General features: G+C 49.2%; 3 protein-coding genes across 3 annotated transcripts; 2 read left to right on the top strand and 1 right to left on the bottom strand.

Annotated features, from left to right (window-relative positions):
• Positions 1-352: 352 nt before the first annotated feature.
• On the bottom strand, positions 353-3,646 carry LOC120665343 (histone deacetylase 8). The gene is made up of 3 exons (XM_039944886.1): positions 3,280-3,646; positions 2,572-3,152; positions 353-1,393 (listed from the first exon to the last, which is right to left on the bottom strand). The coding sequence occupies exons 1-3, from the start codon at positions 3,566-3,568 to the stop codon at positions 1,091-1,093; spliced, it is 1,173 nt and encodes a 390-aa protein (XP_039800820.1). The 5' UTR covers positions 3,569-3,646; the 3' UTR covers positions 353-1,090.
• A 7,475-nt stretch (positions 3,647-11,121) lies between these two features.
• On the top strand, positions 11,122-16,812 carry LOC120665342 (serine/threonine-protein kinase Nek4-like). Its single transcript, XM_039944885.1, has 15 exons — positions 11,122-11,413; positions 11,731-11,971; positions 12,065-12,131; positions 12,210-12,275; positions 12,353-12,399; positions 12,487-12,532; positions 12,691-12,771; positions 12,852-12,894; positions 13,004-13,053; positions 13,497-13,578; positions 13,680-13,729; positions 13,905-13,978; positions 14,243-14,294; positions 14,376-15,020; positions 15,103-16,812. The coding sequence occupies exons 2-15, from the start codon at positions 11,874-11,876 to the stop codon at positions 16,552-16,554; spliced, it is 2,853 nt and encodes a 950-aa protein (XP_039800819.1). The 5' UTR covers positions 11,122-11,413; positions 11,731-11,873; the 3' UTR covers positions 16,555-16,812.
• Positions 16,813-20,917: 4,105 nt separating this feature from the next.
• Positions 20,918-22,422, top strand: LOC120667452 (transcription repressor OFP8-like). The gene has a single exon (XM_039947519.1). The coding sequence runs from the start codon at positions 21,322-21,324 to the stop codon at positions 22,018-22,020; it is 699 nt and encodes a 232-aa protein (XP_039803453.1). The 5' UTR covers positions 20,918-21,321; the 3' UTR covers positions 22,021-22,422.
• Positions 22,423-22,433: the final 11 nt, after the last annotated feature.

Raw genomic sequence — 22,433 nt, 5'->3', positions numbered from 1 at the left:
AGCGGTTCAGCGAAACGGATTGCGGCCCTGTTTAGTTTTCAAAAAATTTTAAGATTCTCCGTCAAATCGAATTTTTGAACACATACATGGAATATTAATTATAGTTTAAAAAAATAACTAATTATACAGTTTAACTGTAAATGATGAGACGAATCTTTTAAGTCTAATTAGTTTAAAATTAAACACTAATTACCAAATAAAAACAAAAGTGCTACAGTAGCAAATCCCAAAAAAATTCGCCAACTAAAGACTCCAATGATTCTCACCTCGTCACTCGTCTCGAAGCAGCAAAAAAAAAAAAGTCGTGTAGTTCCCTCCAAAAAAAGAGCAGCTATGCTCCACATCCAACAAGGATTCACAACACCATCACCACATAAAAAATCACTGCAAACACCGGGACCGATGATAGACTGGGATTGACTCCGGCAGACGTAAAAAAGAAAGCGAAGCACATGCAGTCCTGGTGGAATCTGATGCGCTGCGGCGAGGAAGACGTCGGCCACCACCAGCCAAACAAGGAGGTCCGTTCCTTCCAGCTGGTCGTTTCCAGAAAGGATCCGGTTCTTTTTTACACCAAAGGTTGAGCTCTTCTTCTCAAAAAAAAGGTTGAGCTCTTCCTTCCAACAGAATAACAGATATAGATGCTTCATGCACTGGAATTGGCTGGCCTTGGCATGCGCCGATTTGGACCATCAGCTCAGCCAGATTGAAAAGCACATTCCGATTCTGGTAATCAAGATTTGTGCTTCCATGCACACTTTTTACTTGGACTAGCCAATCAAGATTTGGCCACTGGGACCACGGCGGCATGGCCAACTGTCAGTCTCAAGCACCGCGTGCCTTCTACTGCCACCACAAGAGCTTTCAGGGAAATGATTGGCTGTTTATCAACAGGCTAGCAAGATCCTGATGTTCTGAAACTGAACAGCAGCAGCAGCAGCAGCAGCAAACAGCAGTACAACACTGAACTTGGCATGCCATGGTGTACAGCACTGCATCGGAATGGGGGGTTCTTAAATAGAAAGCCTATATAAATGTACAAAACAATGTGCAATATCATTTGAAGTCGAGGGGGACTAAAACGTGCTTGTTAGATGTCCTTCAGGAAAGGGACGGAATCTTTCCAGGAATTCTTTATCATGTCAACAACTTTCATAGTGTATCTCTCATCCTCTGGATAGTAAGCGATCGGGTCATCCAGCAGCGGGGCTTCCAGATCCAGAACACCTTCCAGTGTCGCGTGCAGACAATATGCTGAGTATGTGATGTGGTAACCCCCTTCCTGGACAATCAATATCTGCCCATTGCTATGCTGATTAGCCATGCCCCTCATTATTTGCCCAATTTTCCTATAGCCTTCCATGGTCAAACACTGCCTTCCATTGGGATCAAACTGCACAAAATAGTCAAATAAATAGGTAGTAGTTTATGAGTATCATAGAGTTTAAAAGAAAGTTGCTAAAACAGCATCATCATGCCATGTAAAAAGAAACTTCATTTCTAAGGATTTGTGCAATTATAACCACCAATGCATTGCATAATATTCTGATAAACAAAAACAAGGTTGAAGTGTAAAATTAGGTCTCATCCAACAGGGGCAACCAGCGACATCTGACTTAAGAAATTCATTAAATAACTACGACTAGGAAAAAGAATAAAAGATTAAAGCAAACTGTTTCAGATTTCACTAGAAAAAAAAATGCGAGAATAGCATATCAAAATTGAGAGCTGGGTTTATGTAGTAATCGTTAAACCAAGAGTTTGACTTGGTTCAGATTAACCATACACAACTAACTCACAGCATTTTACCACATAAATACATGATTGTGTTTTTCCTGTGAAACCAGCCCTACAAGAATCTCACATATAACAAATAGGGGGACACCCATCATCTTAGGGCCTGTGTAATAAAATTAACCCCATAAGAATCTTCATACAACAGAATGGAACACGTGTCTCATCTTCGGGCCTGTGAATGTCATAAGTTAACGATGCACAGGTGCACTTGCTTTGTCATTCTCAAATGCCTCCAGAGCAATTTGGGGAGTTATCGCTAATGTTAGGAATCAAAACAGAGGAGACTAATAGAAGATGTGTAGCAGTGGAGACAAATATGAACAACTTCAGTAAAATTTGCCACACAGTAAATGAAGCAGCAATGTTCTCTATAATATAAAGAGCACCTAGCCAAATTTATTTAGCCTATAAAAATATACATTGCAGGGTTTTTTTATGTCATTCAAATTTCCTTGATGATATAACTATAGCACCTACAAAATCACCAAATGCACATATAGGAGGAAGTTATGCCAGATATATTTCCTGTATGTACATTCAGCATCACAACAGTAAGCACAAGTTGGCATGAAGATAGTTATTCCTCTTTATCATATACCTGTTGCCATTATTTGTCAACCACAACCATATCCACTAGTTGCTAACATAATCTTTACTTAGAAAAATTGACTACTATTGTAATGGATAGACTACACATATACATGGAATTGCAACAAGATTAATGGATGCAACATGTAATGTAGTAAGGAAAACACAAATGTGAACTAAACTTACCGCACTAGAATCTTGACCGACCACAAAAACCAAAAGTTGAGGCTGAAACTTATCAATCGCTGGAACAACCAACTCGTTCATCGCATATTCATACCCGGCATCTCCACTTCCATTAGGCAAAGGTATATTGAGATTGTACCCAAGCCCCTTGCCTTCACCAATCTCATCGACGGAGCCACTCTGCGGATGCGATGGACCCCATGACCCATGCCTCATGTGCAGCGAAATCGTCAGCACGTTGTCCGTGCGATAGAATCCCTCTGCTGAACCATTCCCATAGTGCACATCAATATCAACGACTGCAACCTTTGAGCGCCCGCTATCCAGAGCCAGGTGCACAGCAAGCCCGGCATTGTTCAGAAAGCAGTAGCCATCTGCACGACCGGGCTGCGCATGATGGCCAGGGGGGCGGACAAGCGCGTAGGCCAGGTTCCCGTGCCCGTCTAGTATGTGCTTCACCGCGGAGAGCGTGGTTCCGGCCGCCAGAAGCGCAGCGCCCCAGGAGCCCGGGTTCAGGAACGTGCCCTCGCAGAACTTCTTGGCTCCGTTGGCGTTCGCCTGCACGAGCTCCTCTATGTATTCTGCCAACCGCAACAAGATTTTAGAGAATATACCGTGGTGGTTGGCGATTAATTCAATCATGATTCGATAATGCAGTGGAATTGACTACAAGAAGGTCTGTGACTGTGAGGGGATTTGGGGATTGACCTGGGGAGTGGAAGGAGAGGAGCTCGGAGGCGTGGGCGGGGCGGCCGGAGTGCCAGGAGAGGAAGGGCGCGATGGGCCCGCGGCGGAGGATGGAGACCATGTTGCGAACGCGGTCGGCGTTCTCCGGGTGCTGGTCGAGCACGTCCAGGAAGCCCGGGTCGCGACCTGAGTCGAAGACGCCGCGGCCGGCGTCATGGGCCAGCATGCCCTCGTGCCAGAACACCGCCAGCTTATCTCCAGGACCCTGCGGCGACGCCTCCGGCGCCGGCGGGGAGCAGTCGGAGGCCATCGGCGGCGCGGCGCGGCGGATTTTTCCGGTGGCGGCTCCTGCTGCTCAGTTCAACTCCCCAGTCCGACTCCGGTTCCAGCAGAGTCGCCCTATCGAGACCAGGGTTTTTTTCCCGACCGGAACCGGTGCGCAAAGCGCGGTTACCGGTCTAACCGGTCCGGACGGTTGCAGTACGGCCGGTTTGAAACCTGCAACCGGCCAATTCAAAACTTCAAATTTGAATTTTAAAAAATAAAAAATTTCTAAAAAAATTCTTAAAAATACTTCAAGTTACAATGAATCTAATGGTGTCAATTTTTTTAAATATTCATTCATTTAGTATACTTTGCAGGCATGTGAAGTTCAACTAAAAAAGAAAAAGAAAAAAAAGAGCTAGCCCATTAAAGTCCACTTTGACCCGAATGCGCCGGCGACCTATTGAAGAGTCCAGAACGCACGCCGCACCCAGAACCCTACCTGCCCCCCTCCCACCGCGCGACCCCTCCGCCGCCCCTACGCTGCGACCGACGCTCGCAGCCGGTCAGCCGTCCGGAGCGCGCGGCTAGCCGGCCGGTAGCTCCGGTAAGCCGGCCCTGTCGCGGATCTACCTCCCCCCACCGCGCGACCGGCGCTCAGAGCCGGCCAGCCGCCCGGAGCGCGCGGCTAGCCGGGCGGAAGCTCCGGTAAGCCGGCTCGGCCAGCCCCAAGGTATGAACTCGAATTTTTTTACCCTATGAGTTGATTTAAAATATTTGATGATTTGTTTTAGGATTTAGGTAAGATTTAGGTGTATGACTTAGGTGTATTTAGGATTTTATACAAGGTATGAACTCAATTTATTTTTACCCTGTGAGTTGATTTAGAATATTAGATGATTTGTTTTAGGATTTAGGTAAGATTTAGGTATATGACTTAGGTGTATTTAGGATTTTATTTATGTGATTGATATATTTTTGTTGTTCATTTATGCAGATAGACAATGTTAGGAATGGGAGACAACATCGGCGTGGACGGGCCAAATTTGGCAACACTACAAGGCTGAGCTGCTTAGAGTGCGAGGTATCGCTGTGATGTCCACCGCCGAATACCAAACCGCGTCCCAAATGGGGGTCTTCCCATTCGTACGTTGAACTTTTATTGATGTGTAAAAGTGTATGCACGATTATAACTATGGTATTTGTATGCACGCTTATTACTATTGTATTTATATGCATGATTATAAATTGTTGCTTTGGTGTGGTCTTTTACATTAATATGTGCATAGCTCATGCCAAAATTTTCATTTATTTCACACCGGGGAACCACTTTAAAATCGTCGGTTTTTTTGTTTAAATCACCGGTTACCGTTCAAACCGGAGTGGTTAGCTGGCCTAACCGGGCGGCTAACCGCTAGAAACCGGTTTAACTGTCGTTTTTTTTTGGAATTTGAATTTGGTCGGTTTTTTCCGGTAACCGGTCAAACCGGTTTGTATAGCGTAACCGGTGGGCGATGATTTGATCCAGCTATCGGTAAAACAAACCCTGGTCGAGACTATAGATGGCCATGCGGCCCGTGGCCCGTTGACCCGGCCCAAGCACGGCACGGCCCGTTTCCCACCGTGCCCGGGCTAGCCCGGCCCGTGAACCGTGCCCGGGCTTGGGCCGCCACCCCAGCCCGTGGGTAGGCACGGCCCAGCACGAGAATAGCAGGCAGGCCCGATGCGGCCCGTTTACCACGGCCCCGCAGCCTGCCAGGCTCCTCCCTCCCTCCGCCCCCTCCTCTCCTCCTCATTTTTCCACCAGCACGGCAGCGCCCGCTCACCCCCTCCCCCAACTCCCTCTGCGTCTCCTCCACCGCCGTCCGCCGGTGCCGCTTCCGGCTACCCCTCCTTTCCTCCAGATCTCTACATCCAGCGCCGCTCCCTCTCCTCTCCTCTCCTCCACCTCCGACTCCGACGCCGCTCAGCCGCTCCACTTGACCGAGCCGCCGCCTCCCTCCCTCGCACTGGTGACTGCCTGACCGGCTCCCTCCCTCCGCCCCGGCGCCCCTCCCTCTGCGGCTCTGCCCCTTCCTGTGACCGGCGCCGCTCCCCCAACTCCTCTCCTCCTCCACCGGTGGCGCTCCCCAAACTCCTCTCCTCCACAGATCTGAGCGGCGGGCGGCTCCACGAGATCCCGCGCGGCGGGCGGGGCCACCAAGCTCGGCCTGCGGGGCGCCGGGGGCGGCGAGCATGGCCGGTGGGTGCAGCATCGGCGGGCATGGATGGGCGGCGGCCGCGGCGTCGGCGGGTGGCAGCAGGCACGAGCACGGTGCCTGCACCGGGCCTTTCAGGCCGGCCCGGCACGAAAGTGGCCCGTGGGCTCGTGCCTGGGCCGCCTGGGGGCCCGTGGGTAGGCACGGCACGGCCCGCGAAGCAATCAGGCCGGGCTAGGCACGGCCCGTAAAAAAACGGGCCAAGGCGGTCCCGGGCGCGGGCCGGGCCGGGCGGCCCGAATGGCCATCTATAGTCGAGACTCGAGAGTGAAAGAGAGACGAAATTGGTCCTTGCATGGGCCAAACTGGGGGGCGATGGGCCCAAAGTTTGAGAGAGGGAGCTTTGTGGGCCTTTGGTAGAGTATTTCTTTTGGGCATCTTTCTTTATTTTTCTTAAATTTTCCCCCGACGACACAAAATATAATCCTAGGCAACACTACAGCTCTGCCATCTCATCTCAGGCTGCTGCTCATGCAATGCAGCATGCCGTACTCTACCTGGCCGCAGTAAGAAAGTGTTTGTAGATCAATGCTAGACAAGTTCACTTAATGTGCGTAACGTGTGGGCAGATGGATTTTACTGCTCGTCAGTACTGTATCTCACAGTACGTAGTGCTGTAATTGTGGTTACGTGCCTGTCAGCCTGTGTTTGTCTCTCTTTTTTTCCTTTTGCTGCAGGACTGATCTGGAGGACAAACCGAAAAATTCCGGGCCCCTGCACGTGCACATCGCTACTGGTACGCCGAACCAAAAACAACCGTTCGTTCTCGTGGCAACAAGGACGTTTCTCAATAGCTTTTCGTGCCGCCGTCCCATAGGAAACCTTTTGCCATGGTGGCACCGGAGCCACGACAGTCCACACAGCTACCACCACCACCATTCTTCAGTCTTCACCACCCATGCATGACCACCGTTGAGTGCCATAACGAACTCTACCAGAAACAAAACCAAGTTCAAATTCTCTCCTAAATTTGCTTGGTGCCAATGGCGACGAGGCAGGACTGGTTTTATTTCAGGGTGCCTCCTCCACCTCCAGACAACACTGCCATCACTGGCGACAGTGCCTGGGCTAGTAGGGTCTGAAGCAAAAGCGCCTGCGATCTCGCCGCAGAGACGCTCGACGACGTCACGCTCGTGTGCAGGCAACGTGCCGCTGCTCCCCGGCGGATCGGCACCCTCTCCGTGGCCAACGCGGCCGCCGCACGTGGGGTCCCACCACCAGAGCATCTCGGCGATCGATCCAGGCAGCTGCGTCGCCACTGTTGCGGGGTGCCGGGGGTTTGGGCGCGCGTCCTGGGGCGCACACACGACCGAGATGCTGGCGCAACCAGGTTCGCTTTGGTTGGTGCAACCTGTGGCTATACGATGTGGCCCATTTCTATTGAAGCAACCCTGCTCTGCGATGAGCCCCCGTCCCGCATAGCATAGCTCCTGTCCTTGGCCCAAATTGCTCAGGTTGTCAGATCAAATTAGGGCGTCCGCAACGAGGAGCTGGAAATCGCTAGCGATTAGAAATTTAAAAAAGAAAAATAATGCACAGCAAGACAGTACTGACCGGAGTGGAAGAGAAGTCAGTGACTGTGAGCTCGTTGGGGAACGTGCAAGATAGGCGACGAGTTCGTCGCTGGCAACATAACTTTTCTCTTTCTCTCTCCATCCACGTAGGCAAATAGCTAGCGATTTCAGCCTCATTGCGGATGCCCTTAGGATCGAATCCAGATGAGTTATCGAGTCAACTGAGGTGCATGTCATGGCGCCGGTGGAGTTCAGAGTCTCCTTTTCCTGACAAGAATTGTATCAGTATAGTTCCTGTGGAGTTACTGCAAATTTCACACGTTAAATGAAGTTTGCATTTCATGCATGGCACCGGTTCAGGGTCGTCGGACCTTAATCCAAACATCAGATCTTGACCATCTGTTCCCGGACGATCCCCGCATATGAGACACGACAGGAACGCTACTCCTTCCGGACAGGCTGGCTGCACCGTGCACGGCGGCGCAGAGTACACAAGCCGCTGCACCCGCAACAGAAACGTCGCACCGCGCTGATGTTAACGAAGAACCCTCCCTGAAATCCGCCGTCGCCGTCCACTCCACATTCCTTCCCGGCGCGAGTAGGTGCCGGTAGGCCCAGCATTAGGCAGACAAGGCGATCTGTCCACAATCCCAAATCCCAGCATTATGATCGATAATCCAAATAGGTGGACAACTTTGGACTAAAGTTTAGAGGGTGTTTAGTTGGTGAAAAAGTTTGGGTTTTGGATATTATAGCACATTTCATTGTTATTTGGTAATTAATATCTAATTATGGGTTAATTAGGTTTAAAAGATTTGTCTCGTCCTAATCAGTTAAACTGTGTAATTAGTTATTTTTTAACTGTATTTAATGCTTTATGTATGTGTCCGAAGATTCGATGTGATAGGTACTGTAGATTTTTTTTTGGAACTAAACACCCCCTTAGTTTTTATCCTAACTAAAATTTAGCCTATTAGTCTATAGAACCTACCTAATTTGAACTAAATTTTAGTTTCACATATTTATGTGTTTCAAATAGTTTCGCACCTAAATATAGGTACGGACTAAAGTTATTAGTTATATAATATTTAGTCACCTAAAATTTAGTTTGGATTAAACTTTAGTTCTAGACGATCTAAACGGACGTTAATCACAACACGGGCCCGGGTCATAATTGAACCCGGTCTGAAGTACAGTACTTTACCAGCAGAAAAAGCGGATGTCGAAATCGCTCACGCAAGGCGAGCCGTCGCCGTCGTCGGATCAGGCCTCGCCTCCGACACGACCGACGGAACCCTCGCACACGCACCGCGCCCGGAAGCATCGTGATCAACGTCTTCCTAGCCCATCTTTAGTTAGGTCGCCCGATGCCTCTCCGGCTCGATCTCCGCGATGCCTCCGGCGGTTGCCGCGTCGTTCTCTTCGACCTCCGTCCCGGTTCCTTCTTCGCAGCCGGGGTGGCGTATTCCTCGCGACGCAGGGTCCGTCGAGCAGAAGCGGCCGCGATCCGGGGAGGATTTTGGAGCGTGCACTGCATGGATGGCATCGTGGCATCGTCTCAGGTACTACACGCGGGTGTCTAATCAACACTGGCAATGATACTGTCCGGCGAGCAAGAATACGGTGATTACTCACTCCAAGGGTTTTGGCCTTTGCTAGGCCGTAATTATCTCGAGACGCAAGTTTTTTTTTCTTTTTTTTGTGTGAACTTTGCACCTGTGGTCGGCGCTTCAATCTGACGGCATACCCTCAAGTGATCAAGTCGCTGTTACCTTAGTGACTGCCGCTACTCACTGCCACTGGTGCTAGTGCACGAGCACCGGCACCGGCACCGGCAGGGAGCATGGAGAATCACCAGCACGCCCCGTGGTCACCTGCAGCGCTTCTGACAGGCGGACAGGTCAATGCTTTGGTTCCAACGGAGCCCCAAACCCAGCCATGCATGACCCCATGACCCGGCCTCGGAGAGTCGGAGTTGGAGCTCTCGCCCCGGAGGCCGGAGCAGCACGCGAGCACGAGCGATCGGCACGGGAGCGTCACGTGCACCTCCGTGTTCCCGCGCCCTTTTTTTCTCGTTATCTTATCCCGGTGCTGTACTGTAGCTCGTCGTCCACCTGGGTTAACAGGAGGGAACCCCTGGATCGCCGGACCCACCTGTCATTGGCAGAAGAAGCGCCCGTATTTATTTTGGGCAGTGCCGTACTTCCTGTAGGTCAGTCTTAGTGGAGAGTGTCATCGCACGGTTGCTAAGACTGTAAACTAGGTAACCGTTCAGGAGGAGTATTACAGTGATGACACTTCTCTCACATCCCATAGTACTCAATATTCTCTTTCTTGCCATTTGCATGCTCATGACACTTCTATAACACCCACTGAAATTGGCCTCCCTACTGATCATGGTGCTGGGAATATGGGACTGGGACGGTGCAGCTCATCACTCTCATCGTGTGACGCCGCCCCTTCCTCCGGAAATTCATGATTGCCGCCCTGCAGAAAAATTACTTACTGTGACGCCGGATCTCGTGTCTCCTAGGCTGCGATCGTCGGTAGTCTAATCACTGTGCATACGGTCAGCCTTGATGATCTTGACGGGTTTGGGGTAAATGGTTTTGAGATTCTGATGCTCTGGCGCTTTTGTTGACGCTGTCATCGAAGGGAAACCGTTAAACACAAAACCGTTCTCTCTATAGAATCGTCCAATGTGATCGACTTAAAATAATAAACTGCTAAAAGTACAGTGCAGCGAGATGAACCAGCGATGCGTACACGACTACACGCATTATTCGAAAGAAATGTCAGGCAAGTTGAGATGTGCATGTGAACAATAATTTGACCACTTGTATTTTCTTTTTCCTCGGTGACAACCACTGTATAGTTGGTCATGCCAAACGACATGTAGGACAACATCAGATGCAATGTGTTCGGTGGTTTTTTTCTTGAGAAAATTATTTTTCAATTTTGTGAGGGGTGGATTACATGGCTCTGCGCCTTGGTTCAGTTCAGACATCAAATCGTTCTGTTGGATGGTTGCCGCATATTTGTAGCAAAACTAACCAGATTCATATCGTCGGTTTGTGTTTATACTAATCTGCCACGCATGATATTGCATCAACAGTTGTTGATTGGGACAAAAATAAACAAAATTAGAGAGATGAACATGCTTTTGCGCAAAACAATATGGCAACAGAGATGAAAGATGTTGTAGGACCACATTACACTATTTTTGTGAGAGAAGCTGACGTAGCAGCCCAACTAGCCTAAGGCATAGCATTGTCATGTTATGATACTCGTGCGCAAATATGTGCATCCTCTATATGTTTGTGCTTGCTTCGACATTTCATTAATGAGTAAAAAAAAAGGTAAAGCTGAAATAAATGTGACTTTGTTTTACCGTATTTCATAAAAAATGTCATATGTCTAATAAGAGAAGCTAGATGAGGCCGTGCTTTTCTTAGGGTGCGGTCTTATATTTAGTACTGCATAAATTTAGATGGCCATTAATATTTGAAATCCAACCGAAAGCTTGAGTTTATAGTATTTCAAATACAGAGTTTAAATCCAAAATTTAAAAATATGGGCCCAGGAATGGGATTCTTTTGGAAATAGTAATTACGTTCAGCATGGTGAACAGTACTTGCTGCAATTTTATAACACTATAACACATGTCACATGACAGTAATTAGTGGAAGCCCCATCCGAAAAAAAAAATGTTGGCCCCTTTAACCCAGCAGCAGCCATCTCCCTGGCTTCTGCCTTCTGCCGATGTGCCTTTATCCCCACCGCACCACCACCGCCGGCTGTTGCGGCCGCGCCGTATAAAAGCCGCCGAGCAAAACTCCGTCGCCCACGCCGCCGTTACGCCTACGCCGCACTACGCGAACCCAACAGGCAACAGCGAAATCAAATCCAGTCTCCAGAGCCGATAGGGAGCGGTAGGCGGAGCCGCGAGAGCTCCGCGGTCCGCGAGAGAGAAGAGGCGGCCGCGTCCAGGAGAGGCCGGAGATCTCGCCAGGTCGCCGGCGTCGCAGGTTCCCGCCGGAATAGGAGGAGGAGCGTCGCCGCCGCCGGCAACGAACCTGGTTTGCTCGCCGCTGGCCAATGCAGGTGGAGACCGCCGCGGTAAGCCCCCCCCCCCCCCCCCCCCCGTCTCCGTCGGCGCCGGGTCCCGGTTGGTGGGAGCAGCGTGCTGTGTGCAGCACCGCTGCGAAACCAGTAGTAAATTTGCGGCTACTGTTTTGGATAACCGACGCGCTGGATTCTCGCCGCCTAGTTCATCGATTCCCGTGGTTCAAAAACTTTCCTCTGCGCAGCATCGCTTCTCCTTTCTAATAAAAGGCACGCGTGGTGGATTTGATTGGACGCCACGTGATAGCGCGTGCGCTTTCACCAAAGCTGCTTGGCTTATTAGGTGTCTGGCCGCGTGCTTTGTTTTGCAGAGCTCGATTAGGATGTGGTGGTGTTTGAGCCTCTGTTGGGCTTGGGCAGGTGAAATGTGACTGGCTCGGGTGTTTAGAGATTGGCACACCTGTTGCGAGCTGCTGCTGCAAGACCCTGATTGTTTTGTCACGGATTGGGGCTCATGGAATCGCGCATGGATCAATACGAAATCATGGAGCAGATTGGCCGTGGAGCCTTTGGTGCTGCCATCCTTGTCAGTCACAAGATTGAAAAAAAGAAGTAAGATATAGCACCCATCCATCAGTAATTCAGTATGTAGGATACGGATGGCTTTCTCTTTTCCGTTTAGGTGACTGTATGCTTGCCTTGCAGGTATGTGTTGAAGAAAATCCGGCTTGCGAGGCAGACGGCGCGCTGTCGCAAGTCTGCCCATCAAGAGGTTGGTAAAACCTTAGGCTTTGTCTTTGATTTATTGTCTGTGCCTTGAGGAGTTAATAAGAAAAAAAGTGAATTGCAGATGGCACTGATTGCTCGGTTGCAGCACTCTTACATTGTTGAATTTAAGGAGGCTTGGGTTGAGAAGGTTTGTAAGTTCAGAAACTTGTTCTTACATTGTTTCTTCTGTTTGAACCCGTTCAACTGACAAGGTGAGTTATGCAGGGCTGTTATGTCTGCATTGTCACGGGCTATTGTGAAGGTGGAGATATGTGAGTGTGATTTAGGGCTTTGGAGATTAGCCTTTTGATTGCCACGTTATATATTGTGTTATGTCTCAGTTTGGTCTTGTTTTTCAGGGATGAGCTGATGAAGAAATCAAACGGCACTTACTTTCCTGAGGAGGTATGAGATGACTTGTCTATTTTGTTTTATAATAGAAGGCTGGCTTCTGTTACCCCTTCCCCAGAACCCACTCAAGTGGGAGCCGTCTGGCACTGGGTCTGCCCAATAGAAGGAAGGGAATCATCCACATTGTGCTCATAACTTTGAATAACTCTCAGGTATTGCTTAAATGGTTCGCTCAATTGGTACTGGCTGTAGACTACTTGCACTCGAACTATGTCTTGCATCGTGACCTCAAGGTAAGTGCAAATAAGTAGATCATCATAATTATCGATTTGTATATGCAATAGATGGTCATGCTTCTTCCTCAAACTCGCAGTGCTCCAACATATTTCTCACCAAAGATCAGGACATACGCCTTGGTTAGTTTCTCATGACAAATACAATAATGAGAGTCTTTAACTGACATGTTACGTTTGTTACTTTTATGCTTCATCATATAAGTTATAATATTATCTGATTTTTATGCAGGAGACTTTGGCTTAGCGAAGACTTTAAAGGAAGATGATCTAGCTTCATCGGTATGATCTTCCTTCATGTTTCCTTCCTTTCCAATTTGTTTCTATCTAAAAATAGTGTGCCACCATTTTTCCTGTTTATAGAAAAAATATTGATTTATTAATCACTCATATCGACATCAACACTAACAATGATGTTTGCCATGAATCATGAGTATACTCCATATACCATTTACATTGGGATTATATTTCATTTTCCCACTGAACTGGAACCATATTTCCTTATTGGAACTGGATGAGATGTGGCCTTTGAGACTTCGTCACTTCGGACGCAAGTTTCACGTTAGAGTCTAATGGAAGAAAGGAATATATTTCGGAACCTTCCTTCCTATATTTGCCTTTTGCCATGAACCATGTAAACATGCTAGTTCATTTCATGGAAAATATGGAAGTGTAATTCTTATTCTAAACTCGTGCAATAATTTTTGGCACCATGCTTTCTTAAGGTTGTCGGAACACCAAATTACATGTGCCCAGAGCTGCTAGCTGATATTCCCTATGGATTCAAGTCAGACATCTGGTCTCTTGGTATTGCATTTTACCTGGCTCAGTTCTCTTTCTAATATAAGATGTCTACACGGCTGATTATTTATTGCAAATTTCTAATTAACAAGAGTGCATTTGCATAGGGTGCTGTATGTATGAGATGGCAGCTCACCGACCCGCCTTCAAGGCATTTGTGAGTTCTTATCAGATTGTTTTTCTTACTTCACAGTGGTTACCCAGAAGTAGATTCCCTTGGTTCATATGAGTTGGAAAATTCATAAAAAATACATAAAAGATATATTGAAATGGGGGTATTCTTCAGACTGCTAAAAATTCTGATGGTCTTCCCTGATTTGCACTGCTTGCAGGATATGGCTGGACTAATAAGCAAGATAAATCGGTCTTCCATGGGTCCCTTGCCTGCCTGCTACTCAGTGTCCATGTAAGTGTACTTCTCCACATGGAGCAGGTTATGTGGAAGTTGAGCAGTTGTCCTTTGCATGTTTAAAAGTGACCTTTGGTATCCGTTGTACTAACATGGTATGCACTCTCTATATAAGCAATGCTTATTCTTGTTCCCGAAAGTAATGCTAACAGCAAACTGTTAAATGGTTCTTTGTATTTTTGGACACACCTATTGACATATTGTTAAAGGAGTCATATAAAATATACAGCTTACAAGATCTTTCTTTACTGTTGGGTACAGGAAAACATTAATCAAAAGTATGTTGAGGAAGAGTCCAGAGCATAGACCTACTGTAAGCTATTATAAAACTTAAACCTTCCAGATAACAGTTTTTCTTTCATATGAATTTTGAAAACATATATCATTTGAACAGGCATCTGAGATCCTGAAGAATCCATACCTGCAACCTTATGTTAATCAATACCGTCCTCTTTATGATGCTTCAAACACCATGCGGATGCCAGGGAAACCACTACCCACTTCACGGAGCAGTCAGAGAAGCATGTCTGACAGCCAAAGCAGTAGCATTTCTAGTAGTGACATTGACAGTACCCAGTCAAGTGACAGAAGCACATCATGTGGAACTACAAGTACTGATAGAAAGAACAATGATACTGGAAACGCTCAAGATGTGGATCAAGCTATGTCAGATGAAAAATGTTCAACACCTGAAGATCTTAGAGGCAATAAAGACAATTCTAGTGTTCAGTTTAAAAGGCAAGATTCATCTAAATCCATACATGTTGATCTCCAACCTAGAACAGAGAGTAAACAGCCAAAGATCATTGAGAAGATTATGACAACCCTTAGAGAGGAGAGCCGGCTGAGAGAAATCACCTCTCCTGTCAGAGGTGGTATAAAGCCTAGTACTGGGCTCAGCAATAATAATCAAGTGGAGCACCCATTACAGGTTTCAAGGACAAACAGTGATATGCCATGCAGTTTAAAGTCCGGCAACATTTTATCTCATGACGAACATGCAAATCAAGTTGAAGCATCACCACCCCTGAAGCAACAGGTATGAGTTTTTCTTTTTCAGTAACAAAGTCGAACTTTTCACATATATTGCTTGCTTATGTCTCCTGATACCGATCTTGCAGTCACCTATTGCTGAACATAGTCCAAAGATCAAAACTGCTGGGCCATCAACTCCTGAAGCTGCCAAACAGATCACAGAAAATGGTGCCGTAGCTTCAGGAAAAACTAAGAGCAGGACACCACCTGCTGCTAGACGCCCTAGCCCTCAGAGGCAAGCTGGAGTAGGGACACCAAGCCTCCCAGTCACAGTGGCAAGACGAGCTCATACCAAGGCCACAACAGAGAGAGAGAAAACTCCAGAACGACCATTCCGTGGCTCAGAGAATGGTCTCAGTGATCCTCCACGTAATATAATGATTTCTGCGGATCCTTCAGAAGGACAACATATGAAACTGGATGACTTACAAGCAAAATCAACAAATCTTTGGGAATTTTTCTCTGTTTCAACAAAGGAACACAACAGTGCTTGCTCAAATTCTACAGTTGGTTGTACTGAAAATATGGACAGCTCTAAACTATCTGAGCCTGATTCACCTGTCTGCTTGGTTTCACCATGTATAGGCTCTGCACCCAACACTGTCAGCGAGGAGAATGACCTAAGCATCATAACATGTTCAGAAATTAGCACCGACAAGATTATTGTGACTAATAATGGTGGTTCGACCCTGAGATGTTCTTTGGAGCCATCCTTTCTGAGTTCTGAACAAGAATTTGTTTCCAAGGATGATGTGCAATCTAACCAGCATGGAAAGAGCACCACGTCCCAAAGTGGTGAGGATAAGTTCACGGTTCAAGAACTTCTTTCATCAGGACCAGAAGCCCCTCCAATCTTATCAGTTTCAGAAGCAGTAGCTCCTTCAATTCCATTGGCACCAGAAGTTGCTCCTTCTGTTCAAGTAACAAAAGGCACACTGTCGGAGGCACCTGTTTCTCTTCAGTCATGGAAGAAACATGTAGTTTCTCATTTGAACCCTCCAGTTAATGATATTGCACAGACCATAGGACACAGCCCTTTCTGTGTTAGTGATGTGCAGCCAACACCAGAAACTGTTCAAAGAGAAGATCGGGGCACTGATATCATCAAGCTTCTGAATGTGGTACCAGAAGAAGCTGATGCAAGGAGCAGCTCATCAAACACACTGCCTCCAGCACATGCCTCATCAGTTACTGCTACATCATATGTTTCAGAAGCCAGTGCTGCTACTAAGGCGCCAGCCACCTCGGATTTGGTAAAACTGTCAGCTACCACATCAGAGACCAGCAACGGCATCAAGGAAGAGGCATCGCCCGCTAAGGAAGTACTTGATGTTACATCATTTCGGCAACGAGCTGAGGCTCTCGAAGGGCTTCTGGAGCTTTCGGCGGAGCTGCTGGAGAACCAGAGGCTGGAGGAGCTCTCCATCGTTCTCAAGCCATTTGGGAAGAACAAGGTGTCTCCACGAGAAACTGCTATCTGGCTTGCCAGGAGTTTCAAAGGGATGATGAGCGACGATGCAGGTCGGCCGTCGCCGTGAGCTCCTTTTTCTTTTTTTTTTTCATTTCCTTTTTTTGCTCGGTTGATTTCACTTGGAGCCGCTTGATCTGGTAATAGCGGTGCTCTGAGTTACTCAAACTTTACAGCTTGTGGTCTCTGTTGCCAGTTTTGCCTTTTCTGATTGCCCCATTCTTTCTGGCGTATGTTGTACATAGCCAAGAACTGTAAACAGCAATAAAGCTTTGCCTCCAGTGTGATGCAGAAAAATCATGATCCAGCTAACAGTTGATTACTGCAACTGATATGTTCACCCTTCCAGCAAACAAGGTCGGACCGGCGAGCTCGTGCCATCCGGCTGCCCCGGCCACCTTTTTTCTCAACGTCTCCAAAACCTTTGCGCCTTGTGCCTGTCTGCCTGATCATAGACCTGTGAAGTGACTCATCTGTCTTAAAAGCGCCGCCGCGGCGAGTTGTGAATCGATGCGAATTCCTGGTGTGCGTGCTAACCGCGCTGGACTCGCTCATGATTTGGGCCGTGGTGTGGTGCGATGGCCTTGGACGGCACCATCGAGCTCGGCACGGTACGTACTACGTACGAAAAGCAGATACGCACCGTGCCATCGCCGCTGGACACTGCTGCTATGGTGCAGCCGTGCAGTTTTTTCCCCTCTTCTTTTGAAATCAGCCGTGCAGTCTTACTTCGAGGAAAGAGGGAAAGTTTTCGGGCGTCTCTACTCCAAGCAAGCGAGATCGCTTCTGACTGCTTTGGGGTCATTATCATCATAGAAAGACGGTAAAAATTTCGGCTTTTGATCATCACCTGCACTGCGCTGCACGTCGAAACAAACTTGATACTCTGGCACTCTGCTGCTTGCAGCTACAGGGGCCAGCGTGCATACTACGTATAGGCAGGCCTGACGCCCGACGTTCTCTTACACACCAGTAACTCTCCTGCAGCGCGTACGTACGTGCATAAATGTACAGTGTCCTTTTCTCGAATTATTGGCCACTCCAAAGGAGCTGCCTAGCTGCTCCAGCTCCACGTAACTACTTCCCCGTCCGTAAAACAATGCAATTATAATTCAATTCTAATTTTTCAACAAGTCAAACACTTTGAACTTTAAGTAAAGTAATATAAAAGGGCAAATTTCATAACTACCCTTGTTTTCAATTCCAACTGCACCATTACCCTTCTTGTTTAGACTTTGCATATTTGCCCCCGTTTTTTGAATCTGGATCATCCGTCTGCCCACCGCCCATCGGCACTTACAGTTTTCCAAATGGGCGGCACGGCACTAGCCCGACCCGAGCACTAAGCAGCCCGGCACGATCAGGCACGATGCCTACTTCGTGCCGTGCCTCGTGCCTGGGTCGAGGCCCAAGCACGGCACTAACAGCACTTTTTCGTGCCGTGCCGTGCCCAAAGCACGACCAGGCCCGACGGGCTGCCGCCGGGATAGGCACTATCAACATGCCACAACTCAATCTCATCAGCAATTCACAGGCAAGAATAATATGATCACAGAAATAAGATAAGAGACACAAATATTTTCAAAAGTTTGAGCTGGTGCAATGGCTGTCTCATTAAAAACCTATCTAGGTAAAACTCACACCTCGTGAGAAATCCTAGATAGGGAAAAAGAATACAGCAGCGGTCTCTCCATCACCGGCAGCGGCGGCGGCATCACCGTCACCGGCATCACCATCACCATCAGCGACCTCGATAGGATCAGCAGCACTGCCAAACAACTCTTCCCAATCGGCCTCGAGATCACTCTCATCATCTCCACGCATGCCGGCCAGACGAAGGTCATCGTTGGTTCTGGTCCCTCAACGGCTTCGCGGTGGCCGGCGGCCTGCAGCAAACAGAGCAAGGTGTGAGAGTGAGACAGAGCAAAGAGGTGAGGGGGAGAGAGCACAGAGCAGAGACCAGAGATCGAGCTGAGAGACTTACCTCCTGCGAATCCGAAGCACCAGAGGTTCCTCAATGGCTTCGCGGTGGCCGGCGACTTGCAGGAGGTACAAGAAATCAAGACCATGAACCCATAAATCCAGATCTAGGGTTAGGGTTCGAACTCAGATATCTTACCTGCGAATCCGGAGCGCCAGAGCGGACGGCGAGGTCAACAAGGAATAGAGGAGACCAGAGCGGCCGTCAATGACCGCGAACAGAGGCCGAGGCCGGAGGCCCCAGCCCCCGAGTCCGGCGTGGAGGAGGAAGGGAGAGATGGGGAGGACGAGTTGTGGCGGGGAATCCAACGGTCAGGGGAGGAGCGGATCCGCGGAGGGCTGCTCGTCGCCGCCGTCGCCGAAGAGGGGCGCTGCGAGGAGGAGGTGCCGAAGTGAGAGAGCAGAGATGATCATATGAGACGAGAGACGAAGACGACAGACGAGCGGCCGACGCGGCGAGAGAGAACGGGAGGAGCGCTAGGGAACGGTCGGGAGCGCCATCCAATGGTCGGGAGGAGCGGGGGTGGGGGGCTGGGCGCTGGTAGGCCGGGCCTCTATCGGGCCGGCCCATAATCGTGTCGTGCTTTGGGCCGGCACTATGGGCCGGGGTAGCGGCCCAAGCACTATGCCCCTATCGGGCCGGGCCGGCCCGAGGCACTATGGACCGGGCCAAGGGCCGGGCTCGGGCCATGCTTTTTAGGGCCGGGCCTAGGGCCGCCCATCGTGCCCAACCCATTTGGAAAACTATACCGGCACTCGGCATAGGTCAGCACCGCGAGGGGGGGGGGTAGCATGAGGCCTATGCGGGTCCCCTCGTGGCTGCGCACCGGCACTCGGTGTAGGTTAGCACCGCGCCGGGGGGGGGAGGTAGAGGTAACGAGGTCATCATATATTGAATCATCCAAGTAAATGATGCATGTGTACCCTAATTCCTTCTAAATGCATGATGATTGCAATAGTTACTTAGACACAGGCTGCTGAGACATTTTTACTCCAATGTTTTGAAGTGCTAGTACATCACATTGAAGGGGAAATACCACCAACAGGAAAGGGGTAGAGGAAGAGCTAGAGGAAGAGGAAGAGGTGTTTCAAGGCTTGCTGCATATACTTCAACGCTTAGAAATAACATTTTGGTGTTTAAATGTGGCCTAGGCTTGTACTGTATTACTTTGGAGTGCTCAAATATGATCTAGGCATGTTTTGTCTTGTTTTGGAGTGCTCATGTGATCTGAACATGTACTCACTTGTTTTGTAGTGCTTAAAATGATGGTAACCTGTATGTTCTAGGTTGCATATGACTTAGACATGTGATCTAGATATGAAATTCAACGTGTCCCTAATGTATTTTGCGACAAAATATTACGCTTAAATGTGATCGTGATATTTGAACTCTATGATTAAATGTGATTTGGACATGGAGATGAAAATATGACCTCTGCTTTCTTTTCGGATCCAAAATATGAGTTGTGCGGTGTGATATTTGTAAAATATGATACTTCATCATTTATTTAAAGTATATGTTATCATTTGCATGTATATTTTGAAAATAAGACCGGATATGCAAATCTAGCATGCTTCTACCGTCATCCATGTCAGGGGTATTTATGTCTTTTCATATATCTGTCAAGACCATTAACCGCGCTTCACAGAACAGAGGCATACCATGTGTTATGATTCAAAAAAAAGGGGCAAACATGCAAAGTCCAAAAAAGAGGGGCAAACATGCAGTAAGAGGTGAAAACGAAGGCATTTATGCAATTATATTAGTTATAGAATATTTCTCCATTTTTATTTACATGCTGTATTAGATTTTTTAAGTTAAATTTAGCTAACTTTGTCCAAATCTATAGAAAAATAAAGCAACAACAATGCTAACCAACATATGCACTGTCAATATATTTTTCAGGTATTGTAAATGTTATTCTATAAATTTTATTAAAATTAAATAAATATAATTTAGAATAAATCTAATATGTGATCGGTATGAATTTTAAATTGCTTCTTTTATCGACGGAGGAGGAAGTACTCCGGTGGCAGTCGTACTCTGCCTCTCGCATTTCTGATTTCCCTCGGCTGCTAGCCGCTTGTCCTTACGCCAAGGGTTGGCCAACTCGCGCCAGGCTTTCGTGCCCCTGGCTGCTGCCGATTTTTACCGTGTCCTGCACAAGGCGCACGTCGTACTACTAGCAAGGACAGAATAGGTAGAGATAGAGAAAGCTGAAACCGAAATTGATTTTGCTGGTGGTACTCTGCTCCTTTTCGCAATGAAATGGGGGTAGCATATCCTTTTTTACGTTCTCTTTTGCAGGAAAATATCCTTTCACGCTTGCACACATGGCACACCCCGGATTTTACCACGGTAATCGTAACAAACTTGGATGGAGATCGATCCCGCCGGCGATAGGTCAAATCAGACGAGCCGTGGAGGGATGGAACATGGAAGGACACGCTCCCCTGCCTCGCTGCTCCTGCAACCGCTGCAACACGCCCCGAACCATCCGTTCGCTTCCACTGCACTGCACCGCCATGATTCCCAGGCTACCTCCGGCTAGCCTACGCCCCCTCCGGCTTCCCTATTTGCCACTGCCAAGGCAACATCTCTCGTCACACACCAACTCCGCAATTTACCTCCAACTGTTCACCGCGATCATGGCACACCGGCCGTCCACTCTCTCTGCGTGCTAGTCCACTCCATCACCATTTAAGCCGGGCCGCTCCCCTGCGCTCCGTCACAAGTCACGAGTCGCGCCCCACTCACGAGCTCGCGAGTCGCCGCGCCAAGCCAAGCGGGCGCCCGTTCCGGCTTCCGACGAGTGACACCGCAAGCTGAGCAGAGCGAGAAGCCAGAAGCCACACCATGTCGTCGTTGGCAGGCGGCTGGGACCGGCGTGGTGGCAGCGGCAGGCTGGGGCTGCCGCGGCAGCAGCCGCCGGTGGCGGTGGACGTCGGTTGCAACTGCCGCGGGGCGAGGCTGCTGGGCTCCCTCGTCTCCGCGCTCAAGTCCCACGCGCGCGGCGCCCTCGGCAAGGCCAAGCCGTCTCCGCACGCGCCGTCGCCGTGGTCGTCGTCGGGCGCCACCGCCACGACGGCCTTCACGCCCTCCGTCTCCGCCACCACGGCCACCTCGGCCTCCTCCGCCGCCGGCATCCTCCACTCGTGGGGCCCCGCGACGTACGCCGTCAACGCCAGCGCCCTCTACGACGGCGGCGACGGGGTTCACGACGCCGACCTCGCGAGGCGGCAGCGTCGGCGGCGGCGGAGGAGGAGCAGGAGAGCGGGGCAGGGGAGGAGGGCTGCGGCGCCGGGGGAGGAGGAGGCGGCGGCGGCGGTGGCGGTGGAGGTGGAGTCCGCGGCGCCGTACGAGGACTTCCGCGAGTCGATGGTGGCGATGGTGACGGAGAAGGAGATGTACGCGTGGGAGGACCTGAACGCGCTGCTGCACCAGTTCCTGGCGCTCAACTCGCCGCGCCACCACCCGCTCATCCTCACCGCCTTCGCCGACCTCTGGGCGCCCCGCGGCGGCCTCTTCTGCCCCCCATCCCCGTGCCTCCTCTGACTGAGCCTGCCACCTCGCTCCCAGCTCCCTCACCATCGCCCTCGCCGCCAGTAAACGCTGACGCATACGTGTTCCGAAGCTAAGCTTCGCGAGAATTGAGATGCCAGTGTCCTAGACCCTAGTACTAAGCTATACTACTTACTGTACGTAGGAAAAAAACTAGGCGCTGCTACTACTAATTAAGCTTATAGTACTACTTACTGTACGTAGGGGGAAAAAACTAGGCGCTGCTACAGTGCTACTACTATCAGGTATCAGCAGCGGCAGCGCAGTAATGTGCAAGGCTAGTGTGCATGTGACGTGATAATGGCCCGAAGTTGTTCTTATACTTGTAATTTGTACTAAGTTGTTCTTTAACCTTATCCCAGATGCATGGCGCGGGCGCGCCGCCATTTCATTTGCTGTCCGAGTTT

The sequence above is a fragment of the Panicum virgatum genome, chromosome 3N (genome assembly GCF_016808335.1).
Source record: "Panicum virgatum strain AP13 chromosome 3N, P.virgatum_v5, whole genome shotgun sequence".
Lineage (NCBI taxonomy): Eukaryota > Viridiplantae > Streptophyta > Magnoliopsida > Poales > Poaceae > Panicum > Panicum virgatum.
The sequence above is the reverse complement of the archived record's forward strand: the minus strand, read 5'-3'. Positions and strand labels throughout refer to the sequence as shown.

Coding starts and splice junctions, on each gene's coding strand:
- LOC120665343 (XM_039944886.1), bottom strand. CDS start 3,568: ATGGCCTCCGACTGCTCCCCGCCGGCGCCGGAGGCGTCGCCGCAGGGT. Junction 3,153..3,279: donor CCTCTCCTTCCACTCCCCAG/GTCAATCCCCAA, acceptor TGCGGTTGGCAG/AATACATAGAGGAGCTCGTG. Junction 1,394..2,571: donor TCGGTCAAGATTCTAGTGCG/GTAAGTTTAGTT, acceptor TATTTTGTGCAG/TTTGATCCCAATGGAAGGCA.
- LOC120665342 (XM_039944885.1), top strand. CDS start 11,874: ATGGAATCGCGCATGGATCAATACGAAATCATGGAGCAGATTGGCCGT. Junction 11,972..12,064: donor CACAAGATTGAAAAAAAGAA/GTAAGATATAGC, acceptor CTTGCCTTGCAG/GTATGTGTTGAAGAAAATCC. Junction 13,730..13,904: donor GACCCGCCTTCAAGGCATTT/GTGAGTTCTTAT, acceptor CACTGCTTGCAG/GATATGGCTGGACTAATAAG.
- LOC120667452 (XM_039947519.1), top strand. CDS start 21,322: ATGTCGTCGTTGGCAGGCGGCTGGGACCGGCGTGGTGGCAGCGGCAGG.